At 38.1% G+C, this 12,417-nt stretch overlaps 1 protein-coding gene across 17 annotated transcripts in view; it reads right to left on the bottom strand.

Moving 5' to 3' along the window:
• PPFIBP2 (PPFIA binding protein 2) overlaps window positions 1-12,417 on the bottom strand; it is an 88,274-nt gene that overhangs the window by 32,872 nt on the left and 42,985 nt on the right. For 12 of the 17 annotated variants that reach the window (XM_068147901.1, XM_068147907.1, XM_068147908.1 and 9 more), the window contains 2 exons: window positions 7,290-7,379; window positions 3,105-3,218 (listed from right to left, as the gene is read on the bottom strand). In XM_068147901.1, the coding sequence (XP_068004002.1) occupies window positions 3,105-3,218; window positions 7,290-7,379 (204 nt within the window). Of the gene's footprint in view, window positions 1-3,104; window positions 3,219-4,367; window positions 4,431-7,289; window positions 7,380-10,707; window positions 10,832-11,138; window positions 11,246-12,417 lie in introns of those variants that run through there. The other 5 variants (XM_068147915.1, XM_068147916.1, XM_068147917.1 and 2 more) reach the window with 4 other exon arrangements.

Raw genomic sequence — 12,417 nt, 5'->3', positions numbered from 1 at the left:
AATGCTTTATCTTGATTAGCTTCTGTAGTGCAACAAGCATCCTGACAAAGGCAAAATGTTGAGCTTGACACCGTAAGCATCACATCTCATGAAAACATACATGATTTAGCTGTAACTGTACACCAGGACATCTCTGCATCTGTGACACAGGATTCTCTTGTTTCTCGAATGCTTTTGAGCCATATTTTCTTTGGCTATAGCTTCATAAACAACTGGGTCAAATGCACATCTCAACATTGCCCTTACACCATGCCTTGACCTTTCTGTGAGTTGTTTCAACTCACTAAACCAGCAGAAAAAAATCACCTTCTTCTTAAACCCCAAATCAGATTTCTCTCAGTGATTGAGGAAAAGAAGTCTGATGAGCATAAGAAACAGTAAAACAGATTCCAGAAGTACATGGTGAGAAATGGGGAGAAGAATGAAAGGAGAATGGGGCCCTTCTTTTTGAAGCAGTAACCTTTAAACTGGCTGAACTCACTTCTTGAAAGTTCATATCTGACTACGGGATATTGCACCCTTCACCTTGGCCTGAAGAACCATAATTTTCTGCAAAGCAGCAGCAGTTTCTGTTGCTACTATTCCACACAAGATATCCACTCTAAATGCTGAGGAACCATTTTACATAATTGACCAAAAGGTTATTTTAGCTGGTATTTCAGAAGTGTTCCAATCATCATTTTGTTGCAGGGTTCAAAACAACTGCACATAAATCATAAGCGAGAAGGATTTTAGCCAATAACCCCACCCAAAATGTACAAGTCTCTGCTAGCACAGCTTCAGCAAAAGCTATTTTGCAGGTTAGCACCGCATACCCTCTCTGTTGTGAAACTACCAGATATTGTCATTAAATTATTTTCAAAGATATAATTTTTGGGTTTATTGAAGCATTTTAGGCACAGAATTAATTAAGAGTTACTTTTCTTACAATTACCAAAATTAAAAAGACTAGATTTATGCTGGGCTCAAGTTTCCCAGATAAGTAAAAAATATGCTTATCCATACTGCAGTTAGCTTAGTTCTGCTAATATATGTGAAATGTGTTGTCAAGCTAGAGCAACAACCTTTACCATTCCATTTTCTATTTAGAAGAGGCACTTGACTTAAGTTCACAAAGGAATAAATCAGTGCAGTTCAATATATTGGAAATAAGCAAGCAGAAACACAGGAATATTATAAAAGTCTTTCTGAAAAAAATCAAGAAATATTTCTGTAAGTACAATGAGTTAAGAGGATTTTTTTATTTATTTCTCATTAGAAATAAACTAGTTTACTGTAAAGAAAGAAAACCAAAACTGTCTTAAAAGATCTATTCATTTTATCTATAAGGAAAAAAACAAACAATTAAAAAAATAAAAATCAATGCCAGCACTAGCACCTTTCATCTCTTTGCATCATCATGAACCCTTATACAGAGCACTGGCAACTGCTGGCTGAAAGCACCTGAAGCCAACTCTCCCCCAAACTTGACTGATCCATCAGTCCACCTGACGCTAGGTATTCACTCTACTTTTGACAAACTAACTGCAAGAAGGCCTATTGGCCATGTATCTTACATGAACATTCCAATCATCACATTATCAGCTCGTCGCCTTTTCTCCAAATCTCAATTCATTGCCTATAGAAGTTAATATTTTCAACAAGATGAACTGAGGAAAGAACCTTCAAAATAAATTATAGGCAAGTAAAACCTTCCGCTGAGCCATCAATGTATCATTTGTCTGACTGCTGAGATTTTGGAAGATCTAACTTGGGTTTCCCAGTATTTTAAGTCAGAGAAACAATAAGTAGCTTTAGCAGAAGTCACAGAACAACTATCTATAGTTTTGAAACATGAAGCTTCTACAGTATATTGTGAATGCCTTCTTGAAGTTTGAAAACAGATTTTCATACCATAACTAGTATTAGTTCTGAATTTAGTTTGAACCACTGAATTTAATTTCAGATTTCACAGGAAAACTAAAATGCACTCACAATCTGTGTATTTAAAAACATCCTCTCATTTAAGTAAGAGAATAAAACTTTTCTCAGCTGGGAATATTTCAGGCTGCAAAAATGTTGTAAGACCAAGTTTTGTTTTCAGAGAAGTTTGTAAAAGTTTATCTTCTAGAAAGTGCTGCTGTTTACATACATATGTGCATGGATACTGATCATGGTGAAATACATTTATATAGATTTGCACAACAACAACTTAAAGCTATGAATAGTTCATAGAAAGACACACAAAGACTAAAACACACATGTAAAGCACAGCATTTTGAATGGTGAGAGGAACTAAGATCATCAAGAACAATATCTACCCTGCAAATTTCTGGTGTGATTTTGAAGGTTATTTAGTTTCAAATTGATTTTTGATATCTATGTACTGTATTACTCATACATTACTTCTATCCATAATAACAGAAAGTTGCACCAGGAGAGTTCTTTTGCATCAACAGATCTGCCAACTCTGCAGTAACACATGAAATGTGAGGTATTTCATTTATCAGTTGTTCTGCTCCCTTAACATGCGAGATGAAAGAACCAAAGTTAAGTCACGTAGCCTGAAACTGTTGATGGAAATAAAGAAAAATATGTCCTTATATATTTATTTTCTTTCAAAAATAACAGGAAAGCTCTTAAATTAGGCAAAAAGGATTATAGAATCAAGCTTGATTCAGTAATTTTCAACCTACTACCTACTGAGCTTCAAAGCCACACAAAACCAGGAGCCATTTAAATAAAACTTCTTAATTCTATAATTTCTACATATATTAGATCCATTTAACCTGTCCAACCAGTTACTCAGCCATGTCCAAATTTAGTTTGTCAGTACAGGACAAATAAGACACAACAGTTTCATTTTACATGCTGCCACATTCAGTATTATGCAACCAGCCAGTAAAACATTTCTGCACCAGGAAAACAAAGAAACATCTATTGGAAAAAAAAAAAAAAAAAAGTGCAAAGCAGCATGAGAGCATGAGAACAATAAAAGCAGCTGGTTTTTTTTCCTGTTTTATCTTGTAGCCCAAGGCACTCATGCATGCAAACAAGCTGACCACGTATGTTTACCTCTCTGTTGGAGAAAGTTATGCAAGAAGCTTTCCAATCCGGATTTTTACCTGTTGAAGCATTTCTTCCGTAGCATTCAGTTTCAACTGATGCCCCTCAAGACAGATTTCTAAGTCCCGGATTTTCTCTCCTTGAGCTTCCACTTGGTCTGTAAGAACGCTCACCTGTAATTTGAGAGCAGAAGCACCGTGCTACTGAAGGGACTGTAAATAAGTTTCAATTACCTTATACAATTAACATCCAAATGCACATTTTAATAGCAAGGTCTCTTTTTAAGTCCTCAGTGATGTAATATGCTTGTGCACTGCAGCAACCTGCTCTGTCAAGATAGACAGTTTTTTTCAGTCTTACCTGTACTTTCCTTCAACCCCGCCCTCTGGCACCCCTTCCCTCCCCTCAACTATGTTGTTTTACTATATATATATACATATACATATACATATACATATAAATATATATATATATACATACATATAAAAAGAAACAGCATTTATAGAAGAGATGGAAGACTACCTACGGTCACCTGAGTCAGTTCATGCAAAAGCCTGAAAAAAAAAAAAATTAGAAAGCACTAACCAAGCACCTAGGATTCTGAAAATATTTTATGTGGGTTTGAATCATGGCTTGCCATTTCCTAGAATGGATAAACAATGAAAATGTTCATTTGAAACCCAACCAATTACTTCACTTCTTACAAGAACAAAAAAAGAGCTTACCTATCAATAAAGTGTTCTGAAGTTATAAAGAATGCAATGAGTAAAGGCAAGTTTTAGCAGCAGCAGAGTTCTATTCCAAGAAAAATTCCCAGGCTTTGCAAGCCAAAACATGAAAGCAGAAAGAAGTAAGATACACACAACGAATCCCAGAAAAAGAGACAAGCAGCAATACTGGAAAAGCATTGCTGGAATTGTGGTACAGACCACTGAGTGTGTAATAAGAACTCAAAACTTGCAAAGCTCAGGATAACATTAGAAAGATGTTGAAAAAACCCCAGGGTTAATCCCTATCTTAAGCAGCACACCGATCTGCATATTCATTTTCACTTGATTATACTAGAAAAGTGTTATAGCAAACAAAAATTTTAAACTGTTTAAACTTGTTTGAATCAAATGTGTTAACAAAAACTTATTTAGGCTCTCACGTCCAAGCCTGTAGCCCCTATTTAAAAACATAAAGCCACAACAAACAAAAAGCCCCACACAAAACCAAACCCAACAACCAACCCCACAAATGAACAACTGAATCCACCTCAGGGAAGCTGCAGAGAAGGTGACCAAACGATCTGTTTTATCTGCAAACAAAGACAAGCATACCTGGGAAAGGAACAGAGAGAAGAAGGGACCTTTTTTTCTCCCCCCCATTTTTAAAGTAGCTGGCTGTAGGGTAGAGCCCAGACGAATGCAGGATGAGAGATGATACGAAGGAACGGGTGGAGGCAGATGGCAGGGATGCACACTCAAGCTAGGGTAGGGGGAGTAATCACTGCAAGGAAGTGTGTTGCTCGCCTACTTTGTTTTGCATCACTAAATGAGTGATGGCACACAAAAAGAGCCCCTGTGAGGTCAGAAAGCAAGAAGAAAAACTAAATCCTCTCCTCCAGTCTGGTGCAAGAAGGAAAAAAAAAAATATATTCTACATAAAGGGTTGGGCTAGATGTTAAATGTGACTTGCAAAGGAATTTAGTAAAACCTTAGCAGCTTTGGAAGTATGTGTTAGATGTTCCAGTATCTAGGCTGAGAGGCACATTAGCCACTTTGAGCTAATATTTTCCCCACTGCTCGTGATCACATCTGCCAGACTCTTCAGGGATTCAGCAGGCTGCATAACCCCAGCATATGCTATGCTGGCAAGTCCATCTCGCCTGAGTAGTGCGACAGCTGCAAGAATGAGCCCACAGACATTATATTTTCTATAAATACCTATAAAACTGAGGTATATTGAACAATTACCTAAAAATCAAATGGCATAATGCTTATAATGCTTTTAAAAAAATATAGTGAAAAGAGGCCAACCAACCACCTAAAGAATTACCTAAGCTCCTACACATGGGCACCTAGCTGTAACAAGGTATTCCAAATGCTGCAGCAGTTTCGGCCTCCACCACAGACTGAACAGAAGGATCAGGTTTCAGGGTGCACTGTTTGACTCAGCCTTAGTAGACAGAGGCAGCTAGCTATACCTGTGCCCACTACAAGGTGCCTTGTATTGCTGCTTCTGCAGAAAGTCTGACTCAAGATTGGAGTACTCCGAGCCTCACATTTCCTGCAAATTACAGCTACAGGCCACAGTCACAATTCAACATGAGCTATAGAGGTGTTCTGTTTCCCATCACTTTCTCATCCTTCCTACCAATGGTCACACCCAGGAGTCAGGTTTGTACCAGCAGACTCCCTCAGGCAAGTGTAACCTCAGCATGGGACTTGCCTGTGTTCTTCATATTTATCTGCCTAGACGGAATATGCAGAACCAGTGTAAACCAGGTTCTAACCTCAGCTCCATCTCACCACCTTTATTTTGTTGTTGTTGATGTTATTCCACCAGACTGAAGTTTTCATCTGTCTTATTTGCCTGAGGTTTTTGGAGTTCTGTTGCAACACCAGACAGTGGGACAGGAAGATGCATAAATATTGCCTAAGCCTCTTTAATAGATGGAGTCCTGGTGGGAGTAGAAAGCAAGAGAAAGACAACTTCTGTTTTTACTATAAAAAAAGGAAAGAAAAAAAGAAAAGAAAGAAAAACTGTAGGTAGGTCTCCAAACCATGTAATTCCAAGTTTGGCTGGCTGCATTCTATAAGTACCTATTTGTGTGGATGAAGAAATAATTACTAAAAATCAGCAGGATGAAGACAGGAGAAGTAAGTACTGAGCAGCAGCCTGGATATGAATTTACAAGCATAAGAGATGAGCAGTTCTGTTAAGTCCACAAAAGTGGGTATGCTTTCAACACCAGGATTCTGCCAAATCTGTACAAGCCCTCCAGCACACATGACCAACAATAGGCTGCACAGCATGAACCACATCCAAGAAGACAATGGCTGCTATAAGCAGACAAAGATTTTAGGACTGTATGTCTGATGAAATAAAAGAGACCTTCAGGAACAAAGCCACAGGTGCATGAGTACAACCCTATGCTTCTGAGGAAACAGCTGGTTTGCCTTTGGATGGTTACCCCACTTATGAGTTGCTCAGTGTGAGTAGTGAATTTACTGTGTGAAATGTTGCTTGCTATCATTAAAAGAATCAAGATGTTATAGTTACTCGACTAATAAATTGTGTCTCAATTAATAACAGTTGTGAAGTTGTCCTCTTTGACTTGATTCCCTATCACAAAACAAAACAAAAAGGACTTGAAACACTTGAAACTCCAACCAAAAGTTCATTTTTCATTCAGGTTTTTCTCCCCCCCCCCTCCCCCCCACCCCGAATTCGGTAATGAAATGAAAAAATCCAATCAAGCCTGAGCTTATGTTTCTCAAACCATTCACTGTTTGTTTAACAACAGCAGTGAGAATTCTGCTCAGTAAACACAAGTGTGAACAGAACATGCAAGATAAAACACGTAACTGAAAGTAGGTAGAACACATACCCGGTACGGTTTGGGTTTGTTTGATATAAATATACGTGCTTGTAATATGCTTTTGCAAGCATAAAGAGAAAGGATATGAAAAGGCAAGTTTAGCAATGAAAAGATCCAGAAAAAATAATTGGCTTTGTATTTTAAGTTGTACAACATGTGTTTGCTGCAGGAGAAAAACTTGCATGGGTCCAAGGATCTGTTTGAAAAAGCCTTGGCAAACCAAGAAATGGAAAATCTGGAAGAGCACAGGTGTGCGTTTTACTACTGAATTTTCTTCTTATCTCTTTCCTTCCCCCTTAAGCCTCTTGCTGATACAAAGCAACTTCACTACAGTATAAAAGCAGGAAAATTACCAGTTCTATCTACCTACTAGTCTTCCAGTTCATTAAAAATGGTGGCACACAGAACCTAGAAAAACTCACCTGCTGCAACCTAGCAAAGCTAGTACAAGAACCACAACTACAGCACTCTCTTAGGACTCCATAACTTTCTTTGACATTCTTCTCTCCCCATTCTTTCACCAAGCTACCCCACCATGACATCAATCAGATTGATTTTTGGTCACATTTAGTGACCTGGTAACATTTCACAGCAAAAACTGTCAATTTCGTTTTTATTTACCATTAACTACATAGAGAAAGTTCTCTTTAGGACATACCTGCAGAATGAGTGACTCTTTATCACCTTCTAAGCGTGCCAATCTTTCTTGATAAGTTTCATTATTAGATGTGTGATGATTCACCTGTGACTGGGGGGGGAAAGTAGATGAGAATTTTTATATTTAATATTAAAATTTCAAGCAAGAGTGTGCATATATATAAAAAACACATATTGAGTGGTTATTATAATGCCAAAAACCATGCAAAATGTTTCTATGGACCAAAATTGGTTATTTCATATACAGTAGATTTTTTCAATGTACTTTTTTTTTAAAAATGGATTTTGAATATTTTCTCATTTCCAGTATTCAGGAATGTTATAGGAATAGAGTTGATTCCCCCCCCCCCCCCCCCCCAGTTGGGAAATACCATCTTATCAAGATACAAATAATTCAGGTCAGGTTGAGGGAGGTGATCCTCCCCCTCTACTCAGCCCTGCTGAGACTCCACCTGGAGTACTGTGTCCAGTTCTGGAGCCCCTATTACAAGAGGGATCTGGAGGTGCTGGAACGTATCCAGAGAAGGGCCACAAGGATGATCAGAGGGTTGGAGCACCTCTCCTATGAGGACAGACTGAAGGAGTTGGGGCTGTTCAGTCGGCAGAAGAGAAGGCTCTGAGGTGACCTAATTGTGGCCTTCCAGTATCTGAAGGGGGCCTACAGGAAGGCTGGGGAAGGACTTCTCAGGATCTCAGGTAGTGAAAGGACTAGGGGGAATGGAATGAAGCTGGAGGTGGGGAGATTCAGGCTAGATGTGAGGAGGAGGTTCTTCACCATGAGAGTGGTGAAACCCTGGAATGGGTTGTCCAGGGAGGTGGTCGAGGCCCCGTCTCTGGAGGTGTTTAAGAGCAGGCTGGATGAGGCTCTGGCCAGCCTGATCTAGTGTGGAGTGTCCCTGCCCATGGCAGGGGGGTTGGAACTAGATGATCCTTGTGGTCCCTTCCAACCCTGAATGATACTATGATACTATAAATACCTAGGCTCAACAGTCTTTTGCAAAAGTCAAGGAATCTTGGTGCTTAGGTTTAAATGGCAAAAATTGCCATATATATTATATTATTCCTGAAAATTACTGAAAGAAAAGTATGCTTTTTTTTTTGTTAGCAATTTAAAAATTACTTCAAATTTCAAGTTACAGCTATGTAATCACTTACAAATTTCTAAATGGCTCCAAGGAGCAAGACCTTCTAAATCACACCCTCTTCCTAACCACTATGTCTTATTTCCTATGAATTTTAATACTCCAGAGAGAAATGCCACAATTAAAAAAAACCCCACCACAACAAACAAACAAAAAACCAAACCACCAAAAGCAAACAAAATCACAACTACAGATTTATTCTAAAAAGTTTAGAAGAGTCCCATGGCTTCATCCTGCATACTAAAACATTGTGCAACTGTGGGAATGGAGCTGCTTGCTTAAAGCATCAAAAGTAACATGAGCCTTAGTGGTTCATTTCCCAGCTCAGTTGCAGGCAATGCATTTCTGGCAGGGAATAAAACCCTCTGGCTGGCTTTTGAGCTAACACAACTTCCCACCTCCACTGAGTTCCATTCAGCTACACTAATCTGCAGCTGATTGCACATTTATAGTTACTTGTACAATGGCACCAATTATAATTCTCTTCCCCAACAGTCTTTTTCAACTGAACCGTTGTGAATAGGATTTTTAAAAATATTAAATATATTCATGGCTTCTTCATTTCCAGTGAGGTCTACAGGCCCAAATGTAAGAGATGTTGAAAACAAACATGGTGCCAATTAACACAATCAAGAAGTAACAATATTTATCCAAAAGACACTTTTCAAGCCATAAAGTACTGAACTAGATACAAGTATGGCACCTTTATGAGCTGAGACAAACTGAGCACTTGTCTGATAATTTGGAATGGAATCCAATCACAAAGACACGAACAAGCAGGAATGAAAGGTATCTGAACCTTTAGATACCTTTAATTATTTGCCATATTCTTGTCTTGCCTCCTAAAGCCCTCGAGAAATGGATTACACAAGCCTCCCCAGCCAATCTACTTCTTAGCTACCCATCATTGGCACATTTTTCTTAATGTCTAACCTGAATCATTATCTCTTCAGCTTCAAACTACTGGTTCCTATCACACCACCATGGCTAATAAAAAGGTCCTTCCCTTTGCTTCAGAAAATATTTACATATTTGAAGACTATCTGTAGATCTCTGATTAAAAAGTGACTCTTTGGATTAAACAAACAGAAGTTTTTCTCTCTTCCTCACAGGTTAATTTTTCAAGATCCCTTTTGTTGCTTTCTTTTGGCTCCTCTTCACAAATTGTTCCTTGACGTCTTTTGAAATGAAGTGCCTCAGAGGAGACAAAGGACTCCAGCTGAAAAAGGCTAGAGTGGAAAAAACCTTTTAACAGACCCTTGGGCCATATTTCTTTTCATATAAGCCATACAGTAACACTGATATATTTTCAGCCCAGGACCCATAACTTCCAGATCCCTTTTTAATGCTCTTATTTAGCTGGCGCTCTGTTTTCATCCTGTGTTTAGTTATTGTTTCTGCTTAAATGTATAACCTTGCAGTAGTCTATACTCAATTGCATGCTATTATTTATTCTGTTTTCCTATGCATCAGGCTCCTATGTTTTAATCGTGTCCTTTACCATGGCTGCAAGTTCCCTATCTAGAATCACATGTAAATTCACTAAGCTCAGTCTTTTTCCCCTGTTTTAGAGGTTAACAAGAACACTGAAGAACAGAATGTACCAAACCTCACTCCACAGTCTCTAACCAACATTCACTGTCCAAAGAGGAATAGATTAGCTTTAATTGGAATATATTTTTCTTACTAGCTTTTGACCAGTTTATAGTGGGTACAATTAAGATTCAAGACCTCACAGAAACAGCTCTAAAAATGCATGTGAGTGCATAGCTTACACACAATTTCAGACAACTTAAGTTTTACAGTGGCACTTGTAGGGACCTGTAAGTACGTAATGCCTTTAAAGGAATGGTGACCAGTCCTCCTCCTTCTCCTGACTAGTTCTAGTTTTTCAGAATGTCAGTGTCCTAGCATCTCTGTCCATCTTTTATTTTATTATGCCTTCTGCTTATTAAGAAATAATCTCTTCCCCCAAGCCCCACACTGTGTTTATAAACCATGGATTTTCAGTTTAATTTAGGCTCTTTGTATTAAAAGTTGGTCATTGGTCTGTATGGTCCTAAAGTACTACATTGAAAACAAAGAATACAAGTAAACAACTGTATGTCTGTCTGGATAATCCTTTGGCCTCAGCTATGCACCCACTGTCATACTGCCAGCCCTTCTGCTTAGGGTGTTACTCCATTTAGAGAACAAAATCTTTCACTGTACTTCAGAACTCAAAATCTTTAGCCTTGGTGGCTATGATTCCATTAGAGTTAAAACTCAATTACATACCATTAAATGAGTTTTCTCAATGGAGAGCCCACAGGCCTTCCCCAGTATGTCTCTGGCTCACACACAATGGTAGGGGAGACTTTACTGCACCTCGAACATCAAGTATTCAGGGAACAGCAGCACACTGCCAGGCAGGAAAAGATTCTCTTAATAACAAAACCTATTGATGAAGATCACCTAGTTAAGCAGATTCTGCACCCTTTCTCCCACTGTCATTTGCTATATTCCTAGGATAGATTTAAGAAATATAACTGTTACCCTTTGTGTAATCACTCCCCCCTCCAAGCCTAACATGCACAGTGAGTTAAATTACTGCCAATACATCTTTACAAATCAAACTGATCACAAACACGAAACAGAGCTCAACATTTTATACAATCACTAATTAACAATTAGTTCAACATCAAATCATGTAATTTTATTACACTCACATTTACCAAATGTGTAGGTTCCAATCATGTCTGCTGCACTGAGACTGAAATATCCTTTGCTAGAATTCCAATACTTAATACTCATGTAAAACCTAGTGAATCCTACCCAGGCAAACAGAAAAAAACACCATCAACCACAGGTCAGACCGAGAGTGCTCAGATAAGTACAGTAGACAGAAAATGATCTGCTAAATAAAAGTGGCTGATTGACACAAGGCAGTTGTTTCAGACTTGAGAAATCTTTGTGGCACGCATCAAGACAAGATAAAACGATGTAATATGAACCAAGGGCATCTGTGGATGGTTGGAGTGCATTCTGTAGCTGGAAAGTCAGTACTAAAAGGAAACTGGGCAAGTATAGCTAGATATCACATGTATCAGTGGCAACTGATTATAGTACCTGTAGCACTGGAGTCACTAAAGACAACTGGGTTTAAGAGCTCACAACACTGGACTTGTGCAACCACACAGACAAAAGGCTGAATCACCAAGATTTTTCACAAAGATGTTATTTCAGAAGAGTAGCCTTCAAGATCAAAAATTCATTACCTGATCTCCACAAATTATAAGCTAAATATGTTAATTGTAACAACAGAAGGGAAAAAATTGCATAAAACGTGAAAAAGTGTGTAATAACACGATAGCAAACCAGAAAGAAAGATACACAAAGCAGCTGAAACTATTTTGATGGTAGTGTCACTGCAGAAGAAAAGTCAACTGTATACCACAAATGCTTTGCCTAAAGGAGCAGCAAAGCAGTTTTCTGAAGTACCTGTACTATAGCCTCCACAGACATTTTCAATATAGTTTAATGCCCACCAGATTGCATGACATATTAACATAATTTCCTGAAACAATTCCAAATCTATTATTTTTCCTGGTTCTAGGGGAGGGAAAAAATATATATAAAAAATAGATATTTCAGCAGCTTCTTCATCTTTAGTTTCCAAATCTCTCTCTAGAATATGCTCTTCATTTTAATCTGGATATACTTCTAGTAGCTGCTGGAAAGTTTAAATATCGCTTTATACAATCCAGGCATTAGAATCTTTTTTCCAAGAAAAAGGATTAAATATTCCTCCAGCATATATGAAAAAAAAAAAATCTTAAAAATTGTACAAAAATCATAGTAATATGACTCAAATGCTTTAACTGGAAATGGGGATAATTAGCAGAACTATAAAAGGGTCTGTCAAGAAAGGGAAGAAATGTTTGATCGACCCAGGTAGCTACCTTAACTATCAACAGCCTTCTCAGAGACCTGTAAGCATGGAATAAC

Source organism: Melanerpes formicivorus, unplaced genomic scaffold (genome assembly GCF_026170545.1).
Source record: "Melanerpes formicivorus ecotype bairdi unplaced genomic scaffold, bMelFor1.0.p_v2 SCAF_16, whole genome shotgun sequence".
NCBI classification, from domain to species: domain Eukaryota; kingdom Metazoa; phylum Chordata; class Aves; order Piciformes; family Picidae; genus Melanerpes; species Melanerpes formicivorus.
Note: the sequence above shows the minus strand (reverse complement) of the source record. Positions and strands in the feature narration are given on the sequence as shown.